A 12,039-nucleotide genomic window follows, 5' to 3' on the forward strand; every position below is an offset into this window, starting at 1 on the left:
TGACCGTAGCCCCCTTGCGTGGTACGCAGACACGCATCCAAGAACACACATGGTCTGTAGCAGCTTTGAGAGAGCGCCCCCTTGTGACACTGAACAGCTCCATATTTTCCCTTTTTTTAATGAACTGCCTGTGAGACCGATCAAACTGTCAAACCAATTCCCTCCGGATGCCCAAACGAGCCCCCAGTTCCGCCCTTTCCGTCAGCCTCTTCGGGCCTTGGTGCAACATTGCTCTAATGAGACAGTGTTAGTCCCATCACGTGCTTATGAGTTGAACCCAGAAATGAGCGGCGATGTGGCCGGTGAGACGGTGGCAAAAGAGCTGTGCACAGCGGGACTCCTGGGCTCCTTGTGTCTTTCCACTAGGGCATCCAACACATAGCTTTATTTACCATAAATCGCACGGCTTCGACAAGCGACGTCGCGAGGCCTCGGCTTTGCGGACAGCCAGCAAGCGATCATCTAAATAGCTTGCGAGATGTTTAAACGGACCTGCCAGGACGAGACAACCCACCTCAGCCAGCACTGTATAGAGAGCTGAAGGACCTGACTGACTGCAACCTGCCAGATCCACAGGTGACCAGCTGAACGTGTACAGTCACACGGAGAGGCTAGAGGGAGGAACAGATATTTATGTGTCTGTATTCTGATGTGCTGTCCTGAACGTTGTCACGGCAACACCTGACAACACAGTGAAGGTGCTGGGTCCGATGGTGCTTCAAACACAGTGTAACTGAAGATTAAGGAGGTTCTCCAGGTGCTTTATTGTTCAAGAAACATTTTCATGTCTATTGATTTTTAATCAGTTTAATTTTTATTGCATTTTCTTCACTTTTGACAAAAGTGGACAGGAACAGGAACTGCCACCTGTCAACTGCGTTCACCGAATGGTTCAAATAACCCGCTATCTGAGATTCCGGGAAAGCTGCTGCGCAAGAACCCCACCGGTCACCTTATCTGGTTAGTTTTACACTGTAAGCAAAGTAAATCGCAGTGGACACCAGTGTCTGCTGAGCTATGGAGTCATGTAAATAATGTAAATCAGCAGTAAACAGTGGAGAAGTGATCAGCCCCCGGGAACATGCAAGGACAGAGAGCCGACATTAGGAACATTGGGAAACATCAGCTGAACACCGAGAGTCGGTCGTCGTTACAGGGCAGTTAGCTGAGCATCTTGTGGCGGTCGAAGACGGTTCTGCGCTGTTCCTGAACCTGCCTCTTCCAGCGCTGCTGCGCTCCCTCCACCCGCTCCAGCACCGTGCTGCCCCGACCCGGGAGACCCCCGGCCTGACAGCGCACATCCTGCAGGGGCAGATGGACACCGCAGTTGGGTGTGTGTGTGCGCGTGCGTGCGTGCGTGTGTGCGTGCGTGCGTGCGTGCGCGCTGTACCTCACTGTCCTCCTCATTCTGTAACGGTTGTGTGTAGGGCTCCTGCTTGCGGATGAACGGGTCGACCAGCAGCAGGAATAGCATGTAGAGCAGCAGGGAGCCGACCACCGACAAATAGATGATGATGGTCACCTGCAACAAGGAAGAGGAGGATGAAGACGGAGGGCAGGCAACAGCAGAAAGAAAGAAGCTGTGGTCCAGGGCCGTTCGTTTTTAAAGAACGAATACATCCATAAACTCCTGAAAGAAAACACAGAGCTTAAATAAACACCGAAGGAATGGAAAATATTAGAAAGTGTGGGAAGTGCCTTAAGGCTGTGTGGGAGGAGTCTCAGTCATGTGGGAGGAGTCAGAGACACAAGGGAGGAGTCTTGTACCTTAATGGTGTTGCTGCTGCGCTCCTCAAACTTGCACTCGCAGAGCAGGCAGTAGGCCTCCACGTCGTGTCCAGGAACGGGCATGGGCTCCACCACGTGCAAGCAGTTACTGAAGAGGACGAAGACAGGGTTGGTGGCCTCCCGTGCACAAACGCATGCACGCACGCACAGTGTTCTCACCAGTCCTTCTGGGACACGTTCCTGTTGTAGATGTGTCCGCTGATGTTCCTGTACGGGGGGCAGATGCACTTGCAGCGTACATCCTCAAAACTCTGCGGGCGAGAGCACCCAGCGTGAACAAAGTGCTGGGACTGGCACGTCGGCGCTACACCACTCACCTGATCATTAGCTTCATTCGATGAGCTCGCGTTGACTCAAGTGAACTTTCAGTGCTGGCAGCAGGTTACCATGACAGCGATATAGGGTTAAAAGAAGCTTTAAAGAAACCGCAGCTGAATATAATATGTAAGTGTGGCGTGAAGAGGTAAAAACATAGTACCACTTAGTGAATGGGGGAGTGCAGGCAGCACAGGTCAGGACACTCACACAAAAGCTTCCTTCTCTTTCAAACTAACAAACTTCACTTTGAGGGTAAGTTTACATGAAAAAAGTGGAGGGAGAAAACAAAAAGTGAAAACGCACAACCCTAAGCTGAAGTCGCACTACTGTTTTGTGGCATCCAGGGTGCAGAGTGATACCTGGAACAGGAGACCAGCTCAGCTGGGCCTTTAACCAGCAGGAAGGAGAGCTGGGCCCCCTGTGCAGGGAATAGCGTAATGCCTGCAGTGGAAAACGCAGTACACTACACTACACTACAGTACAGCATACCTGACTGACGAGGGACAGGTGCAGCCACAGTACTTAAACTGACTGTTGGAGGAGACGAGGTGTCGCACTCTGGACCCAGACCGCTGCGAATGTTGCATTTGCTCGCAGCCCCTGCTTTATGTCTTTATGCCTTTGTTTGTTGCTTTGTTTGTTTGTCTTGTTCTTTCAGAATAAAAAATACGGGTAAGGCCGCCCATGCTGCCCAACAGCCCGTCGCTCTCGGAGTCACTCGGCCCAAGATCGTTAGCGAGCAGCACTCGGCAATGCAGCCTGCTATGATCCGAAATAAAGGATAAAGCTTTATGGAGCTACTCGTGTGATGTACACTGGTTTTTACCGTGGTATGTGACAAATTGACAGTGTGCATCCAAACCTCCCCTTCCATGGAGGCAGTGAAATCTGTGCTGTTCTCTCAGTTGTAAGTCGCTTTGGACAAAAGTGTCTTCTGAATGATACATGTAAATACAATGTAAATGTACCTTGCTGGCCTGTGCACAGGAAATGACATCACAGAGCAGGAGAGTCGGCAGCAGCGCCGAGGCCCACCCGAGGCTTCGGACCACACCGGACATCGCCATGGCAACCCTGAGGGACACAGACACAGGACCACAGATCCCATGCACAGGGGCCAGACTCAGTTCCATATGTTTTATACACTGTTATTCATTATAACCTCAAGCTTTCGCAATCATTTTGGAAATGATCCGTTTTTCCATATTTTGATTATCTTAATGAAGAGAAAAACTTTCAATGCACTGAATTCTCCATTAAACCAATTATGAAATTCAAGTGTAACACACAGGACATACATAGATACATTTAACATGCAACATCTGCAGATATTATTTCTTTATTCAGCACAGCATAAGTTATTACTGAAGATGAGATTTTTATCGTATTTTACTATTTAATCAATCTACAATGTAATAAGGCACAGAATAAGAAAAACGTTGTACTGATATATATATATTACACATGAGCGCCGACAGCAACTATCATCATCATCATCATGATGATCATGTCCTCTATCTGTGCTAGAAAAAAAGTTATTCCCTATTTCTGCAGCAATTCAATCTATTAAGTCTAGTCTTGGCACTGACTGTACACACACGTACGTAACGCGGCATGGACATCATCATCACACAGCCTTGAGAACCAGTTTTACTAAGATGTAAGTGAACGATCGATCTTACACACAAAATCCTGCAATCATGATCACATTAATTAATTAATTATTAATCATTTTATAAGCAATCCCTGGGTTCGATTTCTTTTGTTCCTCTCGTCGATGGCACGATACTAACTACTCAACATATTCTCTCATCCCTACCCGGGTTTCACAACAAAAAGCGCAACACAAGTGACGTTACGTTTCTTTCTCTTCACGCGCACTTTATTGACACGCGCTCACCGCACTGCCGCTCCGCCGACGGCCGTTTTGCACGGCTTCCCCTGACGCTCTGATTGGTGGGAAGGGGCAGGAATCAGCCGTAAGCCCCGCCCACAACCTCTCGTACGGCTTTGTGACTACCCTATCGGTGAGAAATATACCGCCTTTAGGCCTCCAAAAACCACCAGCTTGACCAATCAGATGTGCGAACAGGCTCCCTCGGGCATGTTAGGGCTTGAGTTCAAACAGGGGACGAATACGATTGGCTATGTTCTCTGTGACGTAGTTGCACCCAAAACACACGTGAACAGCGTGGAGGCATAGCGCGTGCGCTCAGGTGTTAATATTGTGTTCCGTCAGCTGTTTTCTAAGATTTCTCCAGTAAACTTACATTATTATTAATTTAGAATGTGTTTTTCTCCAAATGCAGTTTCAGTTCGGTTTATTTCTAGAGCGCTGTTCTCACGCAGTGACACGGAGCGCTTTAACGCACACATGCATAAGGCAAGAAAAACAGATACATCAAAGAAGACAGTTGACTAATGATAGTACTTTTATAGAGCTAGTATAAGTAGTATGTCTACTGCTACGGAGGAAAGGAACAAAAACTCCCAACCGAAAATAGAGAGAGAAAAAAACCTCTGCAGGTTCACGGTCCAGTAGTTGCCCACCCTCCTGGGCATTATAGATTAAATAAGATTTCTAAACCAGTTTACAAGTAATAATGATATTGTTGCTAAATGGTATCTTGAATCCCCAGCTCAACGTGGTACGTTTCATCCACCGTGGCAGTCGGTCATCATCTTCAGTCGGCATGGGATGCGTCTGTGACCACTGGCCGGCCTCCTCAAGTCTTATGTAGGGATACAATGCTCAACAAGAAGAAATAGTTAGTAATTTGTAACTTTAACAAGTCAATTTAATATGCATTGGTATAAAGGTGTGGTATAAAGGTGGTTAAAAACAAACACAGCCAGGTGGAATTACATTTCAAGGTGGAATGCCTGAGTAAACATGTTAAGTCTTTAGTCTGGATTTGGAGACAAAGACGGACGGGGCATTTCTGACAGTAACCGGTAGACTATTCCACAGTTTAGGTGATCTATAACTAAAGGTGCGACCTCCTACTGAGGTCTTATTGATAACAGGTACTTTAAGATAACCTGCATCTAATGAACAAAGATATCGTCCTGGGTATAAGAGTCAATAATCTCACAAAGGTAAGCCGGAGCAGTGCCATGTACTGCCTTATAGGTCAAAAGTAGGATTTTACAACCATAAATTATAAATGCGACCGGGAGCCAATGCAACGATTTAAGTACCAGTGTTATATGGTCGTACTTCCTAGTTCTAGTGACAATTCTAGCAGCAGCATTTTTTACCAACTGTAATCTGGATACAGTCTGGTATGGACAACCCAATGATAAAGCATTACAGTAATCCAGCCTGCTGGAAGCAAAAGCATGAACCAGTTTCTCAGCATCCCGTCTACATAGGAATCGCCGTAATTTAGCTGTTTCTTAATCAGAATCAGAATCAGAACGAGCTTTATTGCCAAGTATGTTCACACATACAAGGAATTTGTCTTGGTGACAGGAGCTTCCACAGCACAGACAGAATGACAGTGCCAAGATAGATGAGAAGAGAATATGTGAACGAAGGATAAAAAAATATATAAAAATATAAAGTACCCAATATACAAAAATAGTCACTAGATACAAATGCAAGGGAGTGTGAGTAAGAGATATGATGTGATAGAAGTTATAAATATAAATAGCATTATGTATTGCACTGGTTTACTCTCTAGGGGAGAGATTTAGGTGTTCATGAGGTAGATGGCCTGAAGAAAGAAACTTTTCTTATGCCTGGCTGTCCTGGTGCTCAGTGCTCTGTAGCACCGGCCAGATGGCAAGGGTTCGAAGAGGAAGTGGCCTGGATGTGAGGGCTCTACAATGATTTTGCTAGCCCTTTTACTGACTCTGGACGAGTACAGTTTTTGGAGAGCTGGGGGGGGGGGGGGGGGTGTGCCGATGATTCTTCCAGCAGTCCGAACTATCCGCTGCAGTCTTCTGATGTCTGACTTCGTAGCTGAGCCGAACCAGACAGTTATAGATGTGCAGAGGACGGACTCGATGACTGCGGAATAGAATTGCATCAGTAGCTCCTGTGGCAGGTTGAACTTCCTCAGCTGGTGAAGGAAGTACAACCTCTGCTGGACCTTCTTCACAATAGAGTCTATGTGGAACTCCCACTTCAGGTCCTGTGAGATGGTGGTGCCCAGGAACCTGAATGACTCCACTGTTGCCACAGTGTTGTTCATGATGGTGAGTGGGGATAATGCTGAGGTGTTTCTCCTGAAGTCTACGATCATCTCCACTGTTTTGAGTGTGGGGGCGCGGTGGCGCAGTGGGTTGGACCGGTTACTGCTTTCCAGTGGGTCTGGGGTTTGAGTCCCGCTTGGGGTGCCTTGTGATGGACTGGTGTCCTGTCCTGGGTGTGTCCCCTCCCCCTCTGGCCTTACACCCTGTGTTGCTGGGTAGGCTCCGGTTTGCCGTGACCCCGTATGGGACAAGCGTGTGCGTGTGTGCATGTGTGTTTTCAGCTCCAGGTTGTTATGACTGCACCAGACAGCCAGCTCTTGGACCTCCTGTCTGTAAGCAGACTCGTCGCCATTCCGGATGAGGCCGATGAGTGTGGTGTCGTCTGCAAACTTCAGGAGTTTGACAGAGGGGTCTTTTGCGGTGCAGTCGTTGGTGTACAGGGAGAAGAGCAGTGGGGAGAGCACACATCCCTGGGGGGCGCCAGTACTGATCGTGCGAGTCTTGGATGAGAATTTTCCCAGCCTCACTATCTGCTGCCTGTCTGTCAGGAAGTTGGTGATCCACTGACAGATGGAGGTGGGCACAGAGAGTTGGGTTAATTTGGACAGGAGGAGGTGTGGGATGAGGGTGTTGAAGGCTGAGCTGAAGTCCACGAACAGGATTCTCACATAAGTCCCTGGTTTGTCCAGATGTTGCACGATGTAGTGCAGTCCCATGTTGACTGCATCATCCGCAGACCTGTTTGCTCGGTAAGCAAACTGCAGGGGGTCCAGTGATGTCCTTGAGGTAGTCCAACACCAATCTTTCAAGTGACTTCATGACCACAGACGTTAAGGCGACAGGTCTGTAGTCATTAAGTCCTGTGATTTTGGGTTTCTTTGGAATGGGGATGATGGTGGAGCGTTTAAAGCAAGAAGGAACTTCGCACATCTCCAGTGATCTGTTGAAGATCTTTGTGAAGATAGGGCACAGCTGGTCAGCACAGGTTTCTAGGCAGCCTGCTGAGACACCGTCTGGGCCTGGTGCTTTCCTTGTCTTCTATTTGCGGAAGACCCGACACACCTCCTCTTCGCAGATCAAAGGTGCAAGAGGGGGGAAGGTGGGGGTTACTGGAGGTGTTAATTGATGCATGGGGAGGGGGTCAGAATGGGTGCGGGGTGTGAGACAGGGTTTATCAAACCTGCAATAAAACTCATTCAAATCGTCGGCCAGTTGTTGAGTTGACACGGTGCCGGGGGGTGGTGTCTTGTAATTGGTGATGTCTTTCAGGTCTTTCCACACTGATGCAGGATTGTTGGCTGAAAACTGTTTCTTCAGCTTTTCAGAGTAGTTTCTCTTAGCCACTCTGATCTCCTTTGCCAGTGTGTTTTTGGCCTGTTTATACAAGACTCTGTCCCCGTTCTTGTAGGCGTCTTCTTTGGCCTGACCAAGCTGTCTGAGTTTTGCAGTGAACCACGGTTTGTCATTGTTGTATGTTAGATGAGTCCTGGTAGGGATGCACATATCCTCACAGAAACTAATATAGGATGTTACAGAGTCTGTGAGCTCATCTAGATCGCTAGCAGCAGCCTCAAAAACGCTCCAATCGGTGCATTCGAAGCAGGCTTGTAAGTCCCGCTCTGCTTCGTTAGTCCATCTTTTAACAGTCCTTATTACAGGTTTAGCTGATTTCAGTTTCTGCCTGTAGGTCAGTATAAGATGAACCAGGCAGTGATCAGAGAGCCCCAAAGCTGCCCGTGGGACAGAGTGATATGCATCCTTTACTGTGGTGTAGCAGTGGTCCAAAATATTACTGTCTCTGGTGGGACATGTAATATGCTGTCTGTATTTTGGCAGTTCACGGGAGAGATTTGCTTTATTAAAGTCCCCGAGAACGATTACAACAGAGTCCAGGTGTTGTTGCTCTGTGTCTGTGATCTGATCAGCCAGCTGTTGCAGCGCTGCGTTCACGCACGCTTGTGGTGGAACGTAAACACTTACGAGGATGAACGAGGAAAACTCCCGCGGCAAGTAGAAAGGCTTGCGGTTGATGAAGAGCGCTTCTAGGTCGGGACAGCACATCTTCTTCAACGCTGTCGCATCATCTGTACACCACCTTTCGTTGATGTAGAAGCATGTCCCACCGCCACACGATTTCCCCGCCGATTCCGCGTCGTGATCCGCTCTGAACAGCTGGAAGCCCGGCAGATGTAGCGCGCTGTCCGGGATGGCGTAACTGAAGGAAGCACGATTTAGTCAAAGCATTTACATGCGATACAAATGACAGCTTTCCATCCAGCAGGACACCCAAATCTTTGACACAATCCGGACGCTTGAAGGTAATACCATTTGTTGTAAAGACTGCCGTGATGATGAGTTTTTTGGTATCACCACCCACCACAAGTACCTCTGTTTTACTGGCATTTAGAGAGAAAAACTTTTACTCATACATAATTTTATACTGGTAAAACAATTAGCTAAAGACACCACATGCCATGGATCATCAGACTTAAACGATACATATAGCTGTGTGTCATCGGCATACGAATGGAAATTCACATTTTGTTTGCAAGTAATGTCACCCAATAGTAACATATAGAGTGAGAACAGTAATGGACCCAACACAGAGCCCTGTAGCACACCATACTGAACTGTAGTTGAGATGGAGGGAGTGAAGTCATCACATTTCAGTACAAATTGTTCACAGTTAACTAAATATGAGCCAAACCACTTCAGGACAGTACCCCTTAGTCCAACCAGGTTTTCAAGTCTACATTGCATTTACTTATTTAGCAGACACTTTTCTCCAAAGTGACTTCCAATGAACTCTATGTAGTGTTACTATCAGCCCACACACCTTATTCACCGCAGTGACTTACACTGCTAGATACACTACTTACAATGAGTCATTCATCCATACATCGGTGGAACACACTCTCTCTCTGTCACTCACACACTATGGGTGAACTTGAATAGCATGTCTACGGAGTGTGGGAGGAAACCCATGCAGAACATGCAAACTCCACGCAGTACATTTACAAAAGATCAATTAACATCTTCTCAACTCTGCAAAAGCTAAGAGATTATGGCTTTTTCATCAATTAACTTTGCCGAGTATTCGGATCTGGCATGAAAAAGTGCTTTTCTATAATTTTTTATACAATCGGACCATGCTACATAATAAAAGTTCACTTTAGTTGAACGCCATTTACACTCTAATTTACCACATTCTACCTTGATTCGTTGAACCACGGCGAGTTTCTTACACTTCGAATAAATTTCGTTTTTGGTGGAGCCGCAGAGTCTAAGGCGAATTTTACCACTGAATTATAATGAAAATCCCTTTGACCAGTATGTACGCTCGTTCCAACATCTGAGCTTCTAATATAATCAACAATTTTAGCAGTAGTATTTTCATCATATGCCCCACGATTTTGGTCTTACTGTGGTCGGATGGCACCGGCAGGTATAGATCAAAGGTTAGTAAGTGGGGGGATGCAGTGGTGCAGTGGGTTTGACCAGGTCCTGCTTTTTGGCAGGTCTGGGGTTCAAGTCCCGCTTGGGGTCCCTTGCAGTGGACTAGCCTTCCGTCCTGGGTGTGTCCCCTCCCCCTCCAGCCTTTTGCCCTGTGTTGCTGGGTTAGGCTCCGGCTCCCCACAACCCATGTGAGGCAAGCGGTTTCAGATAGTGTGTGTGTGCTAATAAGTAATGATAAGAAATAGCCTCGTTTAAAGGGATAATATTAAAATGAGGGACATCTACACCACAGGTTATGAGGAGGTTTCCTGGCTGTATAATCAGGTTTTATTGTGGTTTCCTCCTGCAGAAGTTATGGTTTCAGGTCAGGTTTTGTCCTGGAGCCTCATCTAAACAGACCCCATTTCTTCTAGGACCTGCACCTATAGTCAGTCTTCCTCACCTGCATAGAGCACCCAGGTTCTTTTCTCAACATACTACGAAACACGGTCACCCCATCATTTTCCCTCTAAGTGCCCCCAGTGGTTACACATGCTCATTTCACATTATCCCCCATAATGCAACTTATTTACACAAAACATCTTCCCCTCTAAATACCAGTAACGTGGGTCATTACAAGAGGAGTACGGTCCAGGTGGACGGTAGATAAGGAATATAATTATAATACTCTGGTTTTGACTTGAAATCTAGCTGTAGAATTTCAATGAGGTAACGTTATCATGATTCCTTGGTGTTATTTTTAATGTATTATTGAAAAGAACGCCAACTCCACCTCCGCGACGTACAGAATGAGATTTATGGAAATAATCATATCCGTCCGGAGCGGCTTCTATTAGCGGAATCGTATCGGACTCACCGAGCCAGGTTTTGGTAGAAAGAATAGACCAGACTTGTAACTTGTTTTTAAGTTGTTTTCTAGAACAGCTTTAATTGTTAGTGAACAAATGTTTAACAGACAGCATTTTATATTACAGTTTGGCCTCGGTGGTAAGTTGAGAATGTTTTTTTTAATGTATTTTAGGTTTCTGGCGCAAACGCTCCTATCACCAAGTCTAGTTAAACGCCGTGGCCTTATAATGGTTTGTATATTTTGGCTGCACTTAACGCTTTTATTTAAAGTTTTGAGGCCCACAATACAAAGCGATTTACAGACAGTGTTAATCTACCTAGAATTACTTACCCATTTATACAGTTGAGTAATTTTACTGAAGTAATGTAGGGTAAGTAACTTGTTCAAGGGTACTCAGCTGGGGGTAGGATTCAAACCTGCAACCTTTGGGTGCAAAAGGCAGTAGCTCTAAGCACTACACAGTACCAGCTATTTGTTATTAAACAAATAATATTGCTAATTGTTGTTAAACATAAACACGTTCACCTTTACGTTCACTCATGAAATCAGGGGAGAAGTGAGTCTGAAAGGTAAAGCACCGAGGTTCTCGGTTCTGACTCCGTTGTGGTGGAACGACCCCCCCCCCCCCCCACTCAGAGCTACTGAATCCCTGTCCACATTTTAAAAAGGGTCTGAAAGCTCACCTTTTCTGGACTCGTTTTGCCCATCATCTCTCAAGCTCATGTGTGGTAAGCCTTTACACAGCCACTACTCCTGTATTGTATGTAAATGTTTGTGTACCTTTTAAAAAAAGAAAAAAATGTAGGAAGATGATCAGGAATCATCTGAGTTTTATGCACCTACTGGAGCGATGAACATCGGTGCATAAGGTGGAAGGAAATAAACTAAGTTTACTTAAGAATCACACGTCTGCAGCCATGTCTCTTTCTCCTAATGTAACACACACATTGTATTTCTCTGAGATGTACGTCGCTTTGGAGAAAAGCATCTCCTAAATGAATAAATGTACATGCAGAGGTGAGTTTTCAGAGGGAGAGATTCAGCAGTTCTGAGTGAGAGGGGGAAGCTCATTGCACCTCATCAGAATGTTGCTGTGCAAGTTGTGTCTGACCTGCCAACGCGTTCCCATGGAGCCCCCCTCCCTCCCCCCAGTCTCTCTGCATCGACTTCCTACGGCTGTTCAGATGAAATTCAGCACTCTGCTCACAGCTGACAAAACCATCAGCAATTCTGCTCCCTGACATCGACAAGGCATGATCACTCACTACAGCCCAACCAGACTGCTATGCTCTTCCACCTCTGCTCCTGTGTACCACCCCCCCGCCCCCCACAAACAGACTTGGAGGCCCAAGGTTTTTGGCAGCAATTATTTCTCTCTTTATTTTCTTTAATGACCTCAGAAAACTTTCACTGTGGCTTTTGTGTCC

General features: G+C 46.4%; 1 protein-coding gene across 4 annotated transcripts; it reads right to left on the reverse strand.

Annotated features, from left to right (window-relative positions):
• Positions 1 to 754: 754 nt before the first annotated feature.
• Positions 755 to 4,068, reverse strand: tmem9 (transmembrane protein 9). Of its 4 annotated transcripts, none has more exons than XM_018746800.2 (6): positions 4,007 to 4,068; positions 3,075 to 3,180; positions 1,948 to 2,039; positions 1,768 to 1,876; positions 1,391 to 1,522; positions 755 to 1,302 (listed from the first exon to the last, which is right to left on the reverse strand). In XM_018746800.2, the coding sequence occupies exons 2-6, from the start codon at positions 3,171 to 3,173 to the stop codon at positions 1,162 to 1,164; spliced, it is 573 nt and encodes a 190-aa protein (XP_018602316.1). In that variant the 5' UTR covers positions 3,174 to 3,180; positions 4,007 to 4,068; the 3' UTR covers positions 755 to 1,161. The 4 variants fall into 4 exon arrangements, with proteins under 4 accessions (XP_018602316.1, XP_018602315.1, XP_018602317.1 ...); XM_018746799.2 differs by having other exon boundaries at positions 3,966 to 4,059; XM_018746801.2 differs by having other exon boundaries at positions 3,988 to 4,041.
• Between the last annotated feature and the right edge of the window lie 7,971 nt (positions 4,069 to 12,039).

This window comes from Scleropages formosus, chromosome 2 (genome assembly GCF_900964775.1).
Source record: "Scleropages formosus chromosome 2, fSclFor1.1, whole genome shotgun sequence".
In the NCBI taxonomy this organism is placed as follows: Eukaryota; Metazoa; Chordata; class Actinopteri; order Osteoglossiformes; family Osteoglossidae; genus Scleropages; species Scleropages formosus.

Coding starts and splice junctions, on each gene's coding strand:
- tmem9 (XM_018746798.2), bottom strand. CDS start 3,808: ATGATTGCAGGATTTTGTGT. Junction 3,181..3,788: donor ATGATTGCAGGATTTTGTGT/GTAAGATCGATC, acceptor TGTGTCCCTCAG/GGTTGCCATGGCGATGTCCG. Junction 2,040..3,074: donor CCTGTGCACAGGCCAGCAAG/GTACATTTACAT, acceptor TCTCGCCCGCAG/AGTTTTGAGGATGTACGCTG.